The sequence below is a fragment of the Leucoraja erinacea genome, chromosome 21 (genome assembly GCF_028641065.1).
Source record: "Leucoraja erinacea ecotype New England chromosome 21, Leri_hhj_1, whole genome shotgun sequence".
NCBI lineage: Eukaryota > Metazoa > Chordata > Chondrichthyes > Rajiformes > Rajidae > Leucoraja > Leucoraja erinaceus.
In genome coordinates, this window is record NC_073397.1 from 15,302,409 (window position 1) to 15,318,232 (window position 15,824).

The 15,824-nt window shown below is 43.8% G+C and overlaps 1 protein-coding gene across 1 annotated transcript in view; it reads right to left on the bottom strand.

The window, feature by feature from the left end:
• actr5 (actin related protein 5) overlaps positions 1-15,824 on the bottom strand; it is a 30,198-nt gene continuing 14,374 nt past the window's right edge. The window contains exons 5-9 of the mRNA XM_055652182.1: positions 13,316-13,498; positions 10,265-10,390; positions 5,056-5,204; positions 942-1,074; positions 1-407 (exon numbers count right to left, since the gene is read on the bottom strand). Of these exons, the coding sequence (XP_055508157.1) occupies positions 213-407; positions 942-1,074; positions 5,056-5,204; positions 10,265-10,390; positions 13,316-13,498 (786 nt within the window). The 3' untranslated portion in view covers positions 1-212. The remainder of the gene's footprint in view (positions 408-941; positions 1,075-5,055; positions 5,205-10,264; positions 10,391-13,315; positions 13,499-15,824) is intronic.

Consider the following 15,824-nt stretch of genomic DNA (forward strand, 5'->3'; position numbering starts at 1 on the left):
AGCCTGAAGAACAATATAATCTCAATTTTTAAATTCTGTAATGCAGTTCGTCCAGTCTTTACAGCAGAAAATAAATGTCTCTCATATAAAAAGAACATCGAGCCGTGTATTTAACTTGCAATACACTTAAGTTGGCTTCAATTTAAAATATATGTCTCTCATTTTATGCAAAAGCCAGGTCAGAACTGAATGTCTTCAAATCCTTTAACTTGTCAGTGCAATAGCACTGGTTTTGTAAGGTTCATCGGTACATAAACATTAGAAGCAGCGTGTTCACTCAAGTACTCTCCCCCCTTCTCTTCATAGTCTGCCAGTGTGATCCAGCCCTCAGCTTGATCGATGTGCTCAATAGCCCAGTCTCTTGCACCAAACCAGGCATCTAGAACAGGATTGGAAGCAAGGGCCACCTGAAAAATACAAGGGCCCATATCAATATATACAATTCTATACAAATTAGGAGAAATTACTTAAAGGAGAAAGGTAAATACGTGACCACTAATTCATGGTGATATCGTGTCACTTTCATGAATTTTGTTTCCAGAGATTGGTCCGCATGGTGGCACAGTGGTAAAGCTGCTGCCTTACAGCGCCAGAGATCTGGGTTTGATCCTGACTACTGGTGCTGTCTGTACAGAGTTTGTGCGTTCTCCCTGTGACCTGCGTGGTTTTTCTCCAGGAGCTCCAGTATACAGAATTGTCCCTAGTGTGTGTGGGATAGTGCTAGCGTGCAGGGACCGCTGAACGGCACGGACACGTTGGGTTGAAAGCCCTGTTTCCGCGCTGTATCTCTAAACTAAACTAAAAAGCATCCATTGCCCCAAACGTTGGTCAACAGTGGGTCAGAGGGTAGATCAACTTTGATTTCCACATTTGTCATTACTGCCTCTTCCTTGCCATCCATCCAACACATCCAACTTAACACAGCTTTGCTGTCGTAGTACCTGGAACGACGACCGAAATGGCCTCATGGCAAGAAGCTCCCTCTCCATCCGCGTCTTCATCCCAGGATATAGAATGTTTCCGCCAGTAAGGAATACATTTTGTACAAGTTCGTCTTGTTGTTGCTTTGTGTATCTATTAAAGCAGAATTAAAGCAGATTTATTGAGAGCAATTTCTGGCCCCATATCCGAGGAAGGATACGCTGGCATTGGAGAGGATTCAGAAGTTTACAAGAATGGTTGGGTTGGCATATGATGAACGTTTAATGGCACTGGGCCTGTACTCGCTGGAGTTTAGAAAATTGAGGGGGGAATCTTGTTGAAACTTACGGAATAATAAAAGGCCTGGATAGAGTAGATGTGGAGAGGATGTTTCCTTTAGAGGGAGAATCGAAGACCCGATGCCATACCCTCAGAATAAATGGACGTACGTTTAGATGAGGAATTTTGTTAAGTCAAAGGGTGGGGAATCTGTGGAATTCATTGCCATAGACAGCTGTTGAGGCCAAGTCAGTGGATATTGTTAAGGCAGAGATTGAGAAATTCTTGATTAGTAACGATGTCAGGGATTATGGGGAGAAGGCAGGAGAATGGGGTTGCGAGGGAAAGATCGATCAACCATGACTAAATGACAGAGTAAGACTTGATGGCCAAATTGCCTAATTCTCGTCCTATAACTTATGAACTCATTAATCTATTTTTTTACAGCTTTCTGTTGCAGCTTTCAATCTTCAACTCATTCGCCCATGGGCATGCCATGTTTTGTACAAGCGATGGATACGTTGGCAATGGTTTTCCCAATGACTTCCTCCCAAGGTTATTCTGAGGTTGACTCACAGCTAGGGTTTGTTTACCTTGCACTCTGCCATCTCAAGGAGCAGCACCAAGAGATTAGACAGAGCTGCACAGGGTTGTGGTAAGTTTAGATTTAGATGTTAGAAGCTGTTTCCATTAGCAGATGGACAGATTCAAACTGACAGGCAAAAGACACGTTTAGTTTAGTTTATTGTTGTCACCTGAACCAAGGTGCTGTGAAAAGCTTTTTTTGTTGCATGCTATCCAGTCAGCGAAAAGATTATACATGATTACAATCGAGCCATCCACAGTGTACAGATACAGGATAAAGGGAATCTGTTGAAATAAAGCTTGCAATCACTGTGGCAATTTTACAGTGCAATGTTAAATAACTCTAATTGGCGGTAGAGTTGCTGCCTAACAGCACCAGAAACCCAGGGTCAATCCCGACTACGGGTGCTGTCTGTATGGAGTTTGCATGTTCTCCTTGTGACCGCATGGGTTCTCTCCGGGTGTTCCAGTTTCCTCACACTTTCCAAAGACGTACAGGTTTTTAGGTTGATTGGCTTCTGTAAATAGTCCCAAGTGTGTAGGATAGAACTAGTGTACGGTTGATCATTGGTTGGCGGCAGACCCAATGGGCCTGTTTCCACGCTGTATCTCCAAACTAATCAACATAAGCCACTTTGTTCACCCATGTCAGATAAAACTTAATGCACGAAAGCTAATATTTCTATTCTACTTACAATCATAATTCCATCCTCGTACAAGATGAATGAGTACGGGTGAACAGATGTTTAAAACATGATTGCCAAGTTTTGGGTTGTGGAATGGATATCCTTCTGGATCAGCCTCAAAATAAATGTATTTTCAGCCAAGTATTTTAAGTCTGCTTACTTTCAGACTCAATCATTATTGTATTGAGGTGGGCACCATTATGCTGCTCTATAGCTGGTTCCTCGTGCAATTAAACAAACAGTGCCACGAAAAAGAAAACTCATCAGCCACCATCTAGCCCAAGGCACCAATGATCTTTTTGCTTTGCTAGTTCTTTAGTTCAGAATAGCCACTTCTTTATCCAAATAGAGAAGGCCAGTATAATACCAGTGTAAAAGCCAGGTTTGAAGTGTAGGCTTAGGTTTATTATTGTCACCGGCACTGAAGTACAGAGAAAAGGTTTGCTTTACATATTATCCAGTCAGATCAGATAATACTCTACACAAATACAATCATGTCAACATTCAAGTACAATGGGTAGAGCAATGGGGGAGATACAGAGGCCAGAATATAGTCTTCAGCATTACAGTGGACCCTTTCCATAGACCTCAGGAAGTAGAGGTGAACCGCACAGTACCCTAGCTCATGGATGGGCCGTTTAAAAGCCTCATAATAGAGGGGAAGAACCTGTTCCTATGACTGTAGGTGCATGCTTCCAGGCTTCTGTACATTCTGCCGGACAGGAGCAGGAAGAGATGAAGAAATTACCCGAATGTGAGGTCTTTGATTATACTAGCTGCTTTTTCGATGTGGAGTGTAGATGGAGTCACTGGTGGGAGGTTTGGTCTGTGTGACGGACTGGGCTACATCGACAACTCTTTGCAATTTCTGGGGCAGAGCTGTTCCCAAACCAAGCTGTGACACATCCCAACAGTATGGACCTTTTGAAGCTTTTACACTGGCAGATGGGGCTAGTGTAGATGGGCCAGGGTAGGCAGACTGGGCCGAAAGACCTGTTTTCACACTGCATGACTATGACACTACAATAGGTGGAGCAAAGGGGAGGATAGAGAATGGAGAATATAGTTCTCAGCATTGTATGGGACTTGGTCTGACAAAAATTGCCATCTTTCTTCCTATCATTTTTGCTAAAGGACTAAGATCAGGAATCTCAGGATAGGAGTAGAAATTGGATAATGTTGTCCTTGGAGATGACGACAGCACAGCCTCCATGGACAGGTATATAGGACATGCCGGCTGCACGGGATTAACTCAGAGAAAAGCATGACCCTGTTTCTGCTACTATTCTGGCACAACTATTCTTAGTTCTTTAAAAAGATTGTAAAGATGATGGCGTTTTTGTGTCCTATCTCACACCAAGACCCACGCACTCATCACCCGTCTCTGCTTAGTTTAACAATGCAGTGCGTCAATGAGCCTTTTGGTCCACCATGTATGCACCAACCAGCGAACCCTATCCTGCACACTAGGGACTATTTTTAACAATTTTTACTGAAGCCAATTAACCTACAAATCAGTGTAGGAAGGAACTGCAGATGTTGATTTACACTGAAGATAGGCACAGAGGGCTGGAGTAACTCAGCGGACCAGGCAGCATTTCTGGAGAAATGGGTGGGTGACGTTGTGGGTCGGATCCTTTCTTCAGTCTCACCCGAAACGTCACCCACCCTTTTTCGCCAGAGAGGCTGCTTGACCCGCTGATTACTCCAGCACTTTGTGCCTATCTTCAACCTACAAACCTGTACGTCTTTGGAGTGTGGGAGGAAACCGGAGCACCCGGAGAACACCCACGTGGTTACAGGGAGAATGTGCACACTCCATACAGACAGCATTCACAGTCAGGATCGAAACCGGGTCTCTGGCACACAAAGGCAGCAGCTCTGCCGCTGTACCACTGTGCCACCCTTTCTTTAAACAAGCGAACTAGACAGAAAATGGGTCACAGTGAGTGGTACGACAATATATCTTGATTTCACAGCAAGGTCACAGATCTCTCCTTTGTCAGGTGAATGTGAACAGTTGGTGCCAAACATCCTGCATTCCCGTATCTCACAGGGAAACCCTGCTAGTGGCTTTGTCATAACATCTCACTCAGTGGAACAGAGATACTGCAGAGATAGTGGCACACACGCAATGTAAGGTGTTTGATCACAAGTTGAAAATAAACAGACCAATTTCCAAACGTAAAAACCTATTTCTATTCTGTTTTGGTTTTTAGTTTTAGTGATACAGCGTGGAAACAGGCCCTTCGACCCACCGAGTCCAAGCCGACCATGATCACCCGTACACCAGTTCTATCCTGAACTAGTCTGGTCTGAAGAAGGGTCTCGACCAGAAACGTCACCCATTGCTTCTCTCCAGAGATGCTGCCTGTCCCTCTGACTTACTCCAGCATTTTGTGTCACCCATTGCTTCTCCTCCAGGGAGATGCTGCCTGTGTACGTCTTTGGCAGCAACTCTACCGGAGCGCAGTGCTACTGTGCCGCAAAACCCATCCCAGACAGCACCTGCACCACTCTGCTGTGAGGCAGCAACTCTGCTGTTAATCGATCGATTCAATAAAACCTAAAAGAAGAGACATACCTGTCCAGAACATACTGTATTGTTTCGGCGATGCCAGACTGTTCCTCTCCTATCAGAGATGGCTGGAACATAACTTCAGGGACCCGGATGCGCTCACTTCCCAGATGCAGCTGATGATATTCTGCAAGGTTGAACATCTGTCCAATTGGCTATATAAAAAGGCAAAGGTTGATAAGTAAAATTCAAATATTGGGCACTGTGAATCTCCTTTTAATGAATTCACAGATTGGTATCATTCACATTTTTTAAAAATGTATACTTTTGGAATAGCACAAAGCTGCTACAGATTCTTAAAAAGACATTGTTTAACACAAGCCAGATATCTCAATCCCCAAGTAGACTAACGCAACTGATGTGAATAAATGTAAATCTGAAGGGTAGATACATGGACTGCAGATGCTGGTTTACAAAATAAATGCTGGAGGAACTCAGTGTGCCGGGCCCCATCTCGAAGTCACAGAGCCATGCAGCATTGAAACAGGCCACTCGGCCCAATATGCCCATGCTGCCCAAGATGCCTTCTACACTACAAGATGAGGGGGGAATGATTTAATAGAAACCCGAGGGACAAGTTTGTTTGTTTTTTTAAACACAGAGGGTGGTGTTACATGAAATGAGTTGCTGGAAGAAGTAGTTGAGGCAGGTACTATCACAATGTTTAATAAACATTTGGACAGGTACGTAGGTAGGATTGGTTTATGGGACAAGCAAAAGCAGGCGGTACTCGTGTAGACGGGACATGTTGGTCGGTGTGGGCAAGTTATGACTCTATGACTAGTTCCACCTGCCCAGGTTTGACTCATATCCCTCCAAACCTTTCCCGTACATGTACCTGTCCAAATGTCTTTTTGGAGGACATGAAGAGGTGACGATTTGGGCTGGGACTCTTTAGTAGGGAGCAGAAAAATGAAAATGAGTTGGGGAGGGACAAAGCCTGGCAAGTGATAGGTGGAGTCACAAGGAACTGTAGAGATGCTGGTTTACAAAAAAAAAGACACTAAATGCTGGAGGAATTCAGCGAGTCAGGCAGAATTTCTGGGGGGACATAAATAGGCGATGTTTTGAGTTGGGATCCTTCTTCAGACTGATTGTAATGGAGTGGTGGGGGTGGAGGGGAAGAAATCTAAAAGAGAGATGGAGGCAAGACAATGCCAGGCAAGTGATAGGTAGGTGGGTACAGGTGATGGAGCATTTGATTGGCAGATGGGTGGATAAAGGCCAGAGATGAAGAGCCATTGGCCATGTTAATTACACAGGCCACGTTAATGGCATAGTTGCGCAGTGGTCGTGTCGCTGCCGTACTGCGCCAGAGACCCAGGTTCGATCCTGACTTCGGGTGCTGTCAATAAAGAGTTTGTACGTACCGGGTGCTCCGGTTTCCTCACACACGCCAAAGATGTACAGGTTTGTAGGTTAATTGACTTCTGTAAATTGTAAATTGTCCCTAGTTTGTAGGGTAGTGGTAGTGTAGGCGGTGATCGCTAGTCAGCGCGGACTCAGTTGGCCAAAGGACCCTTTTCCGCGCTGCATCTCTGAATTAAACTAAAGTGCCTGCTTCCACGCTGAATCTCTAAAGCCACAGCATACCATTTGCTTGCATTTCACTATCATTGAAAGCAGATGCAAAACTGCACACATTCAACTTGAAATATCACCTTCCACCCCATCAGCCTTCGTATACAACACCTAATCCCCGAAAATCCCGCCACCTCCAATGGGATCCCGCCACTAGCCACATTTTCCCAACTCCACCCCTTTCCGCCTTCCGCAGAGAATGTTCCCTCTGCAACTCCCTGGTTAACTCATCCCTTCCCATCCAAACCACCCCCTCTCCAGGTACCTTCCCCTGCAACCTCAGAAGATGTAACACCTGTCCCTATACCTCCTCCCTCGACTGTCCAGGGACCCCGACAGCCCTTTCAGGTTAGGCAGAGGTTCACTGGCACTTCCTCCAACCTCATCTACTGTATCCGTTGCTCAAGATGTGGACTCTTATACATCGGCGAGACCAAACGCAGACCGGGCGATTGTTTCATTGAACACCTTCGCTCAGTCCACCGGAACCCAACTGATCTCCTGGTTGCTGGACACTAATTCTCCTTCCCATTCCGACACAGGCCTTTCTGTCCTCAGTCTACTCCATTGTCAGGGTGAGGCTAAAACAAATTGGAGGACCAGCATCTCATATTTCGCTTGGGCAGCTTACAGCCCAGTAGTATGAATATTGATTTCTCTGACTTCAGGTAACCCCAGCATTCCCCCTCTCCCTATCCCTCCTCCACCCAAGTCGCTAGCTTCTCATTTTCACCCTACAAACAGCTTACAATGGCGTTTCCTTTATCATCATTACTTTTTTGCATATCTTTCATTCATTGTTCTTTATCTCTCCACATCGCCATCTATAGTTCTCGTTTCCCTTATCCCTAACCAGTCTGAAGAAGAGCTTCGACCCGAAACATCACCCATTCCTTCTCTCCACAGATGCTGCCTGTCCCGCTGAGTTACTCCAGCTTTTTGCGTCTATTAATGGTTTAGGATGTTGGATATTCACAACTGGTTGAAGGACATACTTAAAAATGTCAATTCTGATTCATTTCTTCGTAGGTGTAGCCACATCCAGCAGCATTTTCTGTATATGCAGCAAAGAGAATCACAAATGCATAATTTCATGCTAAAATGTGCAAAGAGTCCAAATATTTCTTTCTGATACTCCAGCCTATAACCTGGGATCTTTCTGATACGAGTAATAATATTGGCATCAATCCAGATTCCCTGCACCCACAATTCGACCTGTAATCCAGTCAGTCACTCAATCAACATGAGATGCAATTATTAACGCCATTTGTCCTTGGGATTGTCTAATTAGTGATCCTAAGAGTTATTTTGTAATTGTTGACCAAAAATATGACAGCCTCCTTAATTTCCCATGACACAACGTTGGAGCTGCCACCTAATCACCTCAAACAACCTTCATCAACCAACGTACAAAAAATCCACAAAGTGCCAGAGTAACGCGGGAGGTACTGGAGTAGATTTGCTGTCTTACAGTGCCTGTACGTTCTCCCTGTGACCGTGTGGGATTTCTCCAGGTGCTCCAGTTTCCTCCCACACTCCAAAGACAAACAAGTTTGTAGGTTCACAAAAAAGCTGGAAAAACTCAGCGGGTGCAGCAGCATCTATGGAGCGAAGGAAATAGGCAACGTTTCGGGCCGAAACCAGAAGGGTTTCGGCCCGAAACTTTGCCTATTTCCTTCGCTCCATAGATGCTGCTGCACCCGCTGAGTTTCTCCAGCTTTTTTGTGTACCTTCGATTCTTCAGCATCTGCAGTTCCTTCTTAAACACAAGTTTGTAGGTTAATTGGTTCAGTATAATTGTAAATTGTCCCTTGTGTGGGATAGTGCTAGTGTAGGCAGGATCGCTGGTCTGCACGGACTGGGTGGGCCGAAGGGCCTGCTTCCATGCTGTATCTCTGAACTAAACTCAGCAGGTCGGGCAGCATCTCTGGAAAACATAGATCCATGTTCTCCAGAGATGCTGCCTGAAATGTTGAGTTACTTCAGTAAAGTTTTTTTGTTTTTTGCAAAACAGCATCTGCAGTTCCTTGCACAAAGAAAACATTCCACACTACAACACTTTGGAAATCGTTAGTCCTAAGTTACCTGTTCCTCCCAAATATAGTAAACTTAGTTACATGTCATCTCAAATCATCCCAATGCCTTTTACTTTATGTTTTGTGCTGATAGAAATCGCTGTACTAACTGTTTTCATTGCCTTTTGTGGGAAGTATCTAAGGCAGCAGAGATGCACAGTGATCGAGCTACTGCCTTACAGCACCAGAGACCCAGTTTCGATCCTGACTAAGGGTGTTGTCTGTACGGAGTTCTCCTTGTGACCGCCTGGGTTTTCTCTGAGCGCACCAGCTCCTTCCCACACTCCAAAGACGTGCAAGTTTGTAGATTAATTGGTTTCGGTAAAAAATATAAATTCCCCCATGGGTAGGATAGTGCAAGTCGACACAGACTCAGTGGGCTGAAGGACCTGTTTCTGAGCTGCATCTCTCTGAACTAAACTAAAGTGCCTCTTACCACGCTGTGTCTCTAAAGTCCAAAGATATACACTTCTCACTGGAAACAAATAAGGTGTAAAAGCAAGGGAAATTAAGTTAATTGCACAATTTTTGCTGGTACAGGTCGAATGGACTGAAAGGACCCTATGTGCTGTACGTTTAAATAAACTGACTGAAATATCAGAATGACAGGCTAGTTTTTAATTTATTTCCTTTTACGAGCGTGCCAATAACTACTGTACAGAGATGGTGAAATAGCCTGTCCTAGATTCTCTACCCAGTGGGATTTGGAGGCCAGATCATTCAGGGGTATTTAAAGAAGAATGAAAGATTTTTTTGAAAGATCAGGGAATTCAGGGCACTCTGGCACTGAGACAGATGAGATGAAGTCAGGGACAGATCAGTTATGATCATATTGAATGGCGAGGCAGATTTGAGATCTATCCCCACTATTTTCTTGTTCTTGTGTCTGTAAATTAACTGCTACACTTCAGAACCAAGTCTGACAACAGAATGAGCCTGCTTAGTTTTTTGTTTTAGGGACACAGCATGGATACAGGCCCTTCGTCCCAATGAGTCCACGCTGACCATTGACCTCCCGTTCACTCTAGTTCCATGTTTTTCCACATTCACATCTGTTTCCTATATATTAGGAGCAATTGACGGAGGCCAATTAACCTACAAACCTTTGAGATGTGGATAGGAAGCCAGAGCACCAGTTGGAAACCCACAAGTTCACAAGGAGTAAGGTGTAAACTCCACACAAACAGCACCTGTAGTCAGGATTGCATCCAGGTCTGTTACGTTGTCAGGCAGCAGCTCTACCAGCTGCACCACTGTGCTGTCAATTCAATATTGGAGTCAATTCAAGGTTGTAATCTAATCTTCATTAATCAATCCACAATTAATTTAAAACTATCAACAAAATCATAATTAAGGACTGACGCTCAGGTAATGATAGCTTTAAATACAACTTGCCTGAAGCCCACGAGCATACAAATGGATTAATCTGCAAAAATACATTTCTCCACATATGATTTTCATTTGCAAGTATGATTGCCAATGCTCTGGATTTTGTGTGAGAAATGGAACATAATGCACAAGGGAGCTTCGTGCTGGATAAATAGCTGTTGAAATCCTACCTGAACAACATTGGTTTGCTTTCCAAAATCACTCTGATATTCAGGGAAAAGCTGTTCCAGATCATTGACTCCTTCCAAGTCATCCATTGACTGGTCGCAATTCAATACCTGATCCAGATCAGAAACCTGCAAATACGTTTGAACACAAAATGAGAGTCAAATACAAACAGTGAGCAAAGGCCTTTAAACTTTGAACGGCCTTCATCAACTTAGCTTTGGGATGTATTTGCACTAATATTCGTGGTTATTAGATTATTGAATGTTTGCTTATTATATATTATCTGTATGTATTGCATCTACAGTCCAGTTATGCTGCTGTAAGTGAGTATTTCACTGTTCTATTGTCAGTACATATTGTGGCAATTAAACACTAGAAATATGTAAACTGCAGATGCTGGTTTACAGGGCAAAAAGGCACAAAGTGCTGGAATAACTCCGCGGATCAGGCAGCATTCCTGGAGAACATGGATAAGCAATGTTTCGAGTTGGGACCCTTCTTCCGAATAAAAAACTCTGAAGAAGGTGGATAGGTGGAGAACATGGATAGGTGACGCTTTGAGTTGGGAGCCTTCTTCAGACAAAAATAAAGATCTTTAACCCAAACTGAAACTTCACATGTTCTCCAGGGATGCTGACTAACCCATTGAGTTATTCCAGCACTTTGTGTCTTTGACAATTAAACACTCTTGACTCTAGAGCTCAGATCTTGCATGTCTAGCAGGGCAGGACTCAAATCTTCCTCTTACAAAGCACTGTTTGGGTACATTGCTGGTTGGAAGGTAGGTGATAAAATGTAACATTTGATAACTTGATGCAATGGAGGCTTCTCCGATTAAAGGAATAAAGAATTCATCCACATCTGGCATTGTGTATCAGCTAACTTGGCACAACAAACGCATGCATTTTAGTTAATCATGACCTCCTGGACTTGGCTCAACCACACTTGCAATATGGTGAACAGACGTGATCTGCACATAAAGAGAGAGGCACCGCAAAAGGTGAACAAAAATATTTAATAACAATGAGGCTAGACAGAGTGGATGTGGAAAATATGTTTCTTGTAGTGGGAAAATCTAGGACCAGAGGACACAGCTTCAGAATAAAAGGGCATACTTTTATAATGGAGAAGAGGAGGAATTTCTTTAGCTAGAGGGTGGTGAATCTGCCTAATTCATTGCCACAGACAGCTATGGAGGCCAAGTCATTAGGTAATTTAAAACAGAGATTGATATGTTCTTGATTAGGAAGGGTGTCAAACATTACAGGGTGAAGGCCTAGGGTTGAGGAGGAAAATAGATTTGCCCTAATTGAATTATGGAGCAGACTTGATGGGCTGAATGACCTAATTCTGCTCCTATGTGTTATGGTCTTACACTATACCCATCAGGAAAGTACTAGTTCTTATTTTTCTATCAGAGAAAGGAGTGAGTAAATCAGCAGAAGTCATCAACATTATGAAAGAGTTCCGAGCGAAATAAGGAATGGGAGCCACGTAGAGAATCATTGCGATCCAGCATAGAAAGAGGCTCTTCGGCCCGTCGAGTCCATGCCAACCATCAAACACCCATTTATAGTTCATCCCATTTTATTCGCCCCGGGGCAGCAGTAGAGTAGCAGCTTACCGAGGCCTGGATTCAATCTGTACAGAGTTTGAACGTTCTCCCTGTGAAAGTGTGGGTTTTCTCCATGTGCTCCGGTTTCCTCCCACACTCCAAAGATGTACAGGTTTGTACGCTAATTGGCTTAGGTAAACTGGTTCATTGTCCTTAGTGTGTGTAGGATAGTGCTAGCATATGGGGCGAAGGCTGGTCAGAGTGGACTCGGTGGGCCGTGCTATATCTCTAAAGTAAAGTCTTTCTAAAGTAACTAATAACCACAGATGAACTGAAAACCATACATCTGAGAATAAAATTGAGATATGACCTAACCACAACTTATACAAATTTGAATTAAGCTTAATTTTTCCCTATACCAAACAATTGTTCTAAACATAATCTCAAGTATGCTGGCAATCAAATTAATGATAAAACAACATCTTGAAACGACAAATGACATGCTGAAACAATGAATAGCAATCAAGAGCATATATGTGATATCACAAGTAAATCACGCTGGCATGGATAAAGAACTTCGGGTCGGGATCCTTCTTCAGACTGAAAGTAGAGGGGAGGCAAGTGGAGGTAAGAAAAGGCCAGAACAAATCAGGACCAGCAATAGATGACCAAGGAAGGGAGGAGCTCATAATGGCCTGTTGTTGGCTGGGGAAGAGGTGGTTACGAAGGGATACAAGGATGCGACCAGTGGAACTAGTACGACAATTAGGGTGGGCAAGGGGATGGGAGAGACCGAATGCAGGGGGTACTTAAAATTAGAGAAATGAACGTCCATCCAGCTGAGTTGTAAGCTGCCCAAATGAAATATGAGCTGCTGTTCCTCCAATTTGCATGTGACATTCTGACAGTGGATGAGGCCCAGGACAGAAAGGCCAGTATGGGAATGGGAAAGAAATTTGAAATGTTTGGAAACCGGGAGATCGCGTGGTCCAAGGCGGACACCGAGAGGATTTTATTTTGTACTAAACATTATTCTCTTTATCCTGTATCCACACACTGTGGATGGCTTGATTGTAATCATCTATCGTCTTTCTGCTGACTGGATAGCACGCAACACAAAAGCTGTTCACTGTACCTCAGTAAACGTGACAGTAAACAAAACTCAAGGGGGTTACATAACCAGACATGGGGAAAAAGAATAGTATGGATTGGTGGGAAGGGAACAATGGAGCATAAATACTTCTGCGGATCAGTCAGATAAAATAGCCTGTATATACGTTTCTAACCCAGACATTGATGCTGCTTTCTGATTACTGACAACAAAACTTATTTTATTTTTCTATTCTGCTGTGTGTGGAGATGAACCTACAACAATCTGCAAGCCTGTCACAGACTGTCCCCCTCTTAGACTTGCAGCTCCTGCTAAGGAGTATCACCACAACTTCAAGCTGCGGTTCTGTGTTAAGTGAAAATGATGTCAAGGTCCACAAACACTTACGTCTGGTTTTGTGTCGACAACATCCACCTCCACATTCACCTCTGCCTGCAGTATCCTGTGCTTGGTCTGCTCAATGACCAGGCTAAGCTTGTTAATGTACGACTGCAGCTCCTCTGCAGAATCCATGTTCATTTCCAGCAGTGCACGCTTGAATCGGTCCATCATGCCTTCTTCTAGAAGCTCCTAAAATGATTGACAATAATATGAAAATCAAAAGTACAGAACATGTTGGAAATCTGAGATAATAGTAGAAAGTTTAGGCCAGCACGGTTGCGCAGCTGTAGAATTGCTATCTTACAGCGGCAGATACCAGGGTTCGATTCTGACTATGGATACTGTCTGTACGGAGTGTGTACGTTCTCCCTGTGACCGCATGGGTTTTCTCCGGGAGTTCCAGTTTCGTTCCACTCCAAAAATGTGCAGGTTTGTAGGTTAATTGGCTTCGGTAATAAAAACCAATGTAAATTGCCCTTAGCGTGTAAGATAGCGCTAGTGTGCAGGGATCGCAGGTTGGCACGGGCTCGGTGGGCCGAATGGCTTGTTTCCGCTCTGTATCTCCAAACTAAACTAAAATAATAGGCACAAAATGGTGGAGTAACTCAGCGGGTTACGCAGTATCTCTGGAGAAAATAGATAGGTGATACTTCAGGTCGGGACCCTACTTCAGACTGAATGGATGTAGTTCTTCACCTGCTCTCTCGGTGGTTTGGTCTAGATTCCTCAAGTACAACCGATCATTCACACCATTGTCCCTTGTGGCTGTTCGCCATATGATTCATTCATTCCAAATATAATGTTAGGAGTAATTTAATACGCAAGGACTCTGCTAATGGAAAAATACATTTGTACTCCTTAAATATTTCCTTTGACATTAAAACAATGTGTTGATCGTGGTTTATGTTTAAAGGACCCATATGTCATAAGTAATGGTTTAATTTTACCCAAGGAGATCCCCAGCAAACCTTATCTAAATGTGAAATTGCACCATTGGCGCGAGTTATAAAAAATACAAGAAAGACCCAGGTAGATAGCATATAATATTCATATAGAAACAAGGAACTGCAGATGCTCGTTTAGAAAAAAAGATACAAAGATATAAAGTGCTGGAGTAACTCAATGGGTCAGGCAGCATCTCTGGCGAACACGGATAGGTGACAATTCCGTTTGTGATTTCATAATTTTTAATCCATAATTCACAGGAATGGTCTTAATTTCCAAAACATAACTAAAACGTTCCATTTATTATCGTCTTTCACCACCTCAGGAAGTCCAAAAGAGGTTTACGACAATCAAGTACTCTTTGAAAAGCAAACGTGGTGGAAAACACGGCAGATCATTTATATGCTGCAATCTGCCATCACAACTCTGTGTTGATACCAGATGGTCTGCTTTAACGATGTTGATAAAATATATTTTATTCATAAAATGTTCAGGTCAACATTTGCAAAGCTGATGACATGCTAATGTGAAGCAGTTGTTCATTTAAAACCCTAAAGCAAATAGTTCATGGGGGTTTTAATGCAGATTTCAACCAAACGTGTGTAACGGCAGGCAAGCCTTAACGTTGTCCTTCCCCGTGGAGTCCTCACAGATGCTGCCCTTCAGCTTCAATGCATCCCTCAGCACAATATTCTGGACCATTGTGTGTTTGCTTATAGCATCCGCCATGGACACGTGCCCTACCAGCAGAGCGAGATGTCTGTCAGGGAATGTTGCCGACTGGCCCACTCCACACTTCAGGAGTACGTGCTGAAGCTTGGTGCAGCCAAGGCCAAGGCTCTGCTGGGGAGGGCCACAGTCTAGGGTCCTTCTGCAACTGAACACTGAGGGGCAGCGTTGGGTGGGGACATTCCTCAAACAAGGGAAGGGATATCACCCCAGGAGGTCACAAGTGGGGAGGGCGTTCTGTTTAAAGATAGGTGCAAACTCCACTGCGTATGACACTCAGTAGGGCAGCACAGTGGCGCTGCAGTAGAGCTGCTGCCTCACAGCGCCAGAGACCCAGTTTTTTGATCCTGACCTTGAGTGCTGTCAGTGCGAACTGTTGCTTGTTCACCCTGTGACCGCGTGGGTTTTCTCACGGTGCTTTCCGTTTCCTCCCACAACCCAAAGACATGCAGGTTTGTAGGTTAATTGGTTTCAGTAAAAAAATGTAAATTGGCCCTAAAGGGCAAGAAGAGGGCAGGATAGAATGAGGCAGTGTGGGCAAGTGATCAATAGTTGGCATGGGCCAAATTACCTGTTCCCATACATCTTTCATAGTCATACAGCGTAGAAACAGGCCCTTCTGCCAGGCTTATGATACAATACAATAGAACTTTATTTATCCCAAGAAGGAAATTAATCTGCCAACAGTCATAAAACACAAAATACATGAAACATGAAATTAAAGTGACGAGTGGAAAGGATTGTGGGTGTACAAAGATTGAGGGGGTGGGGGTGGTGGGGGGGGGAGTCAGTCTGTGATGTATTTGTAATGTACTTAAAGTGAAGGGGGAGATGTGATGTA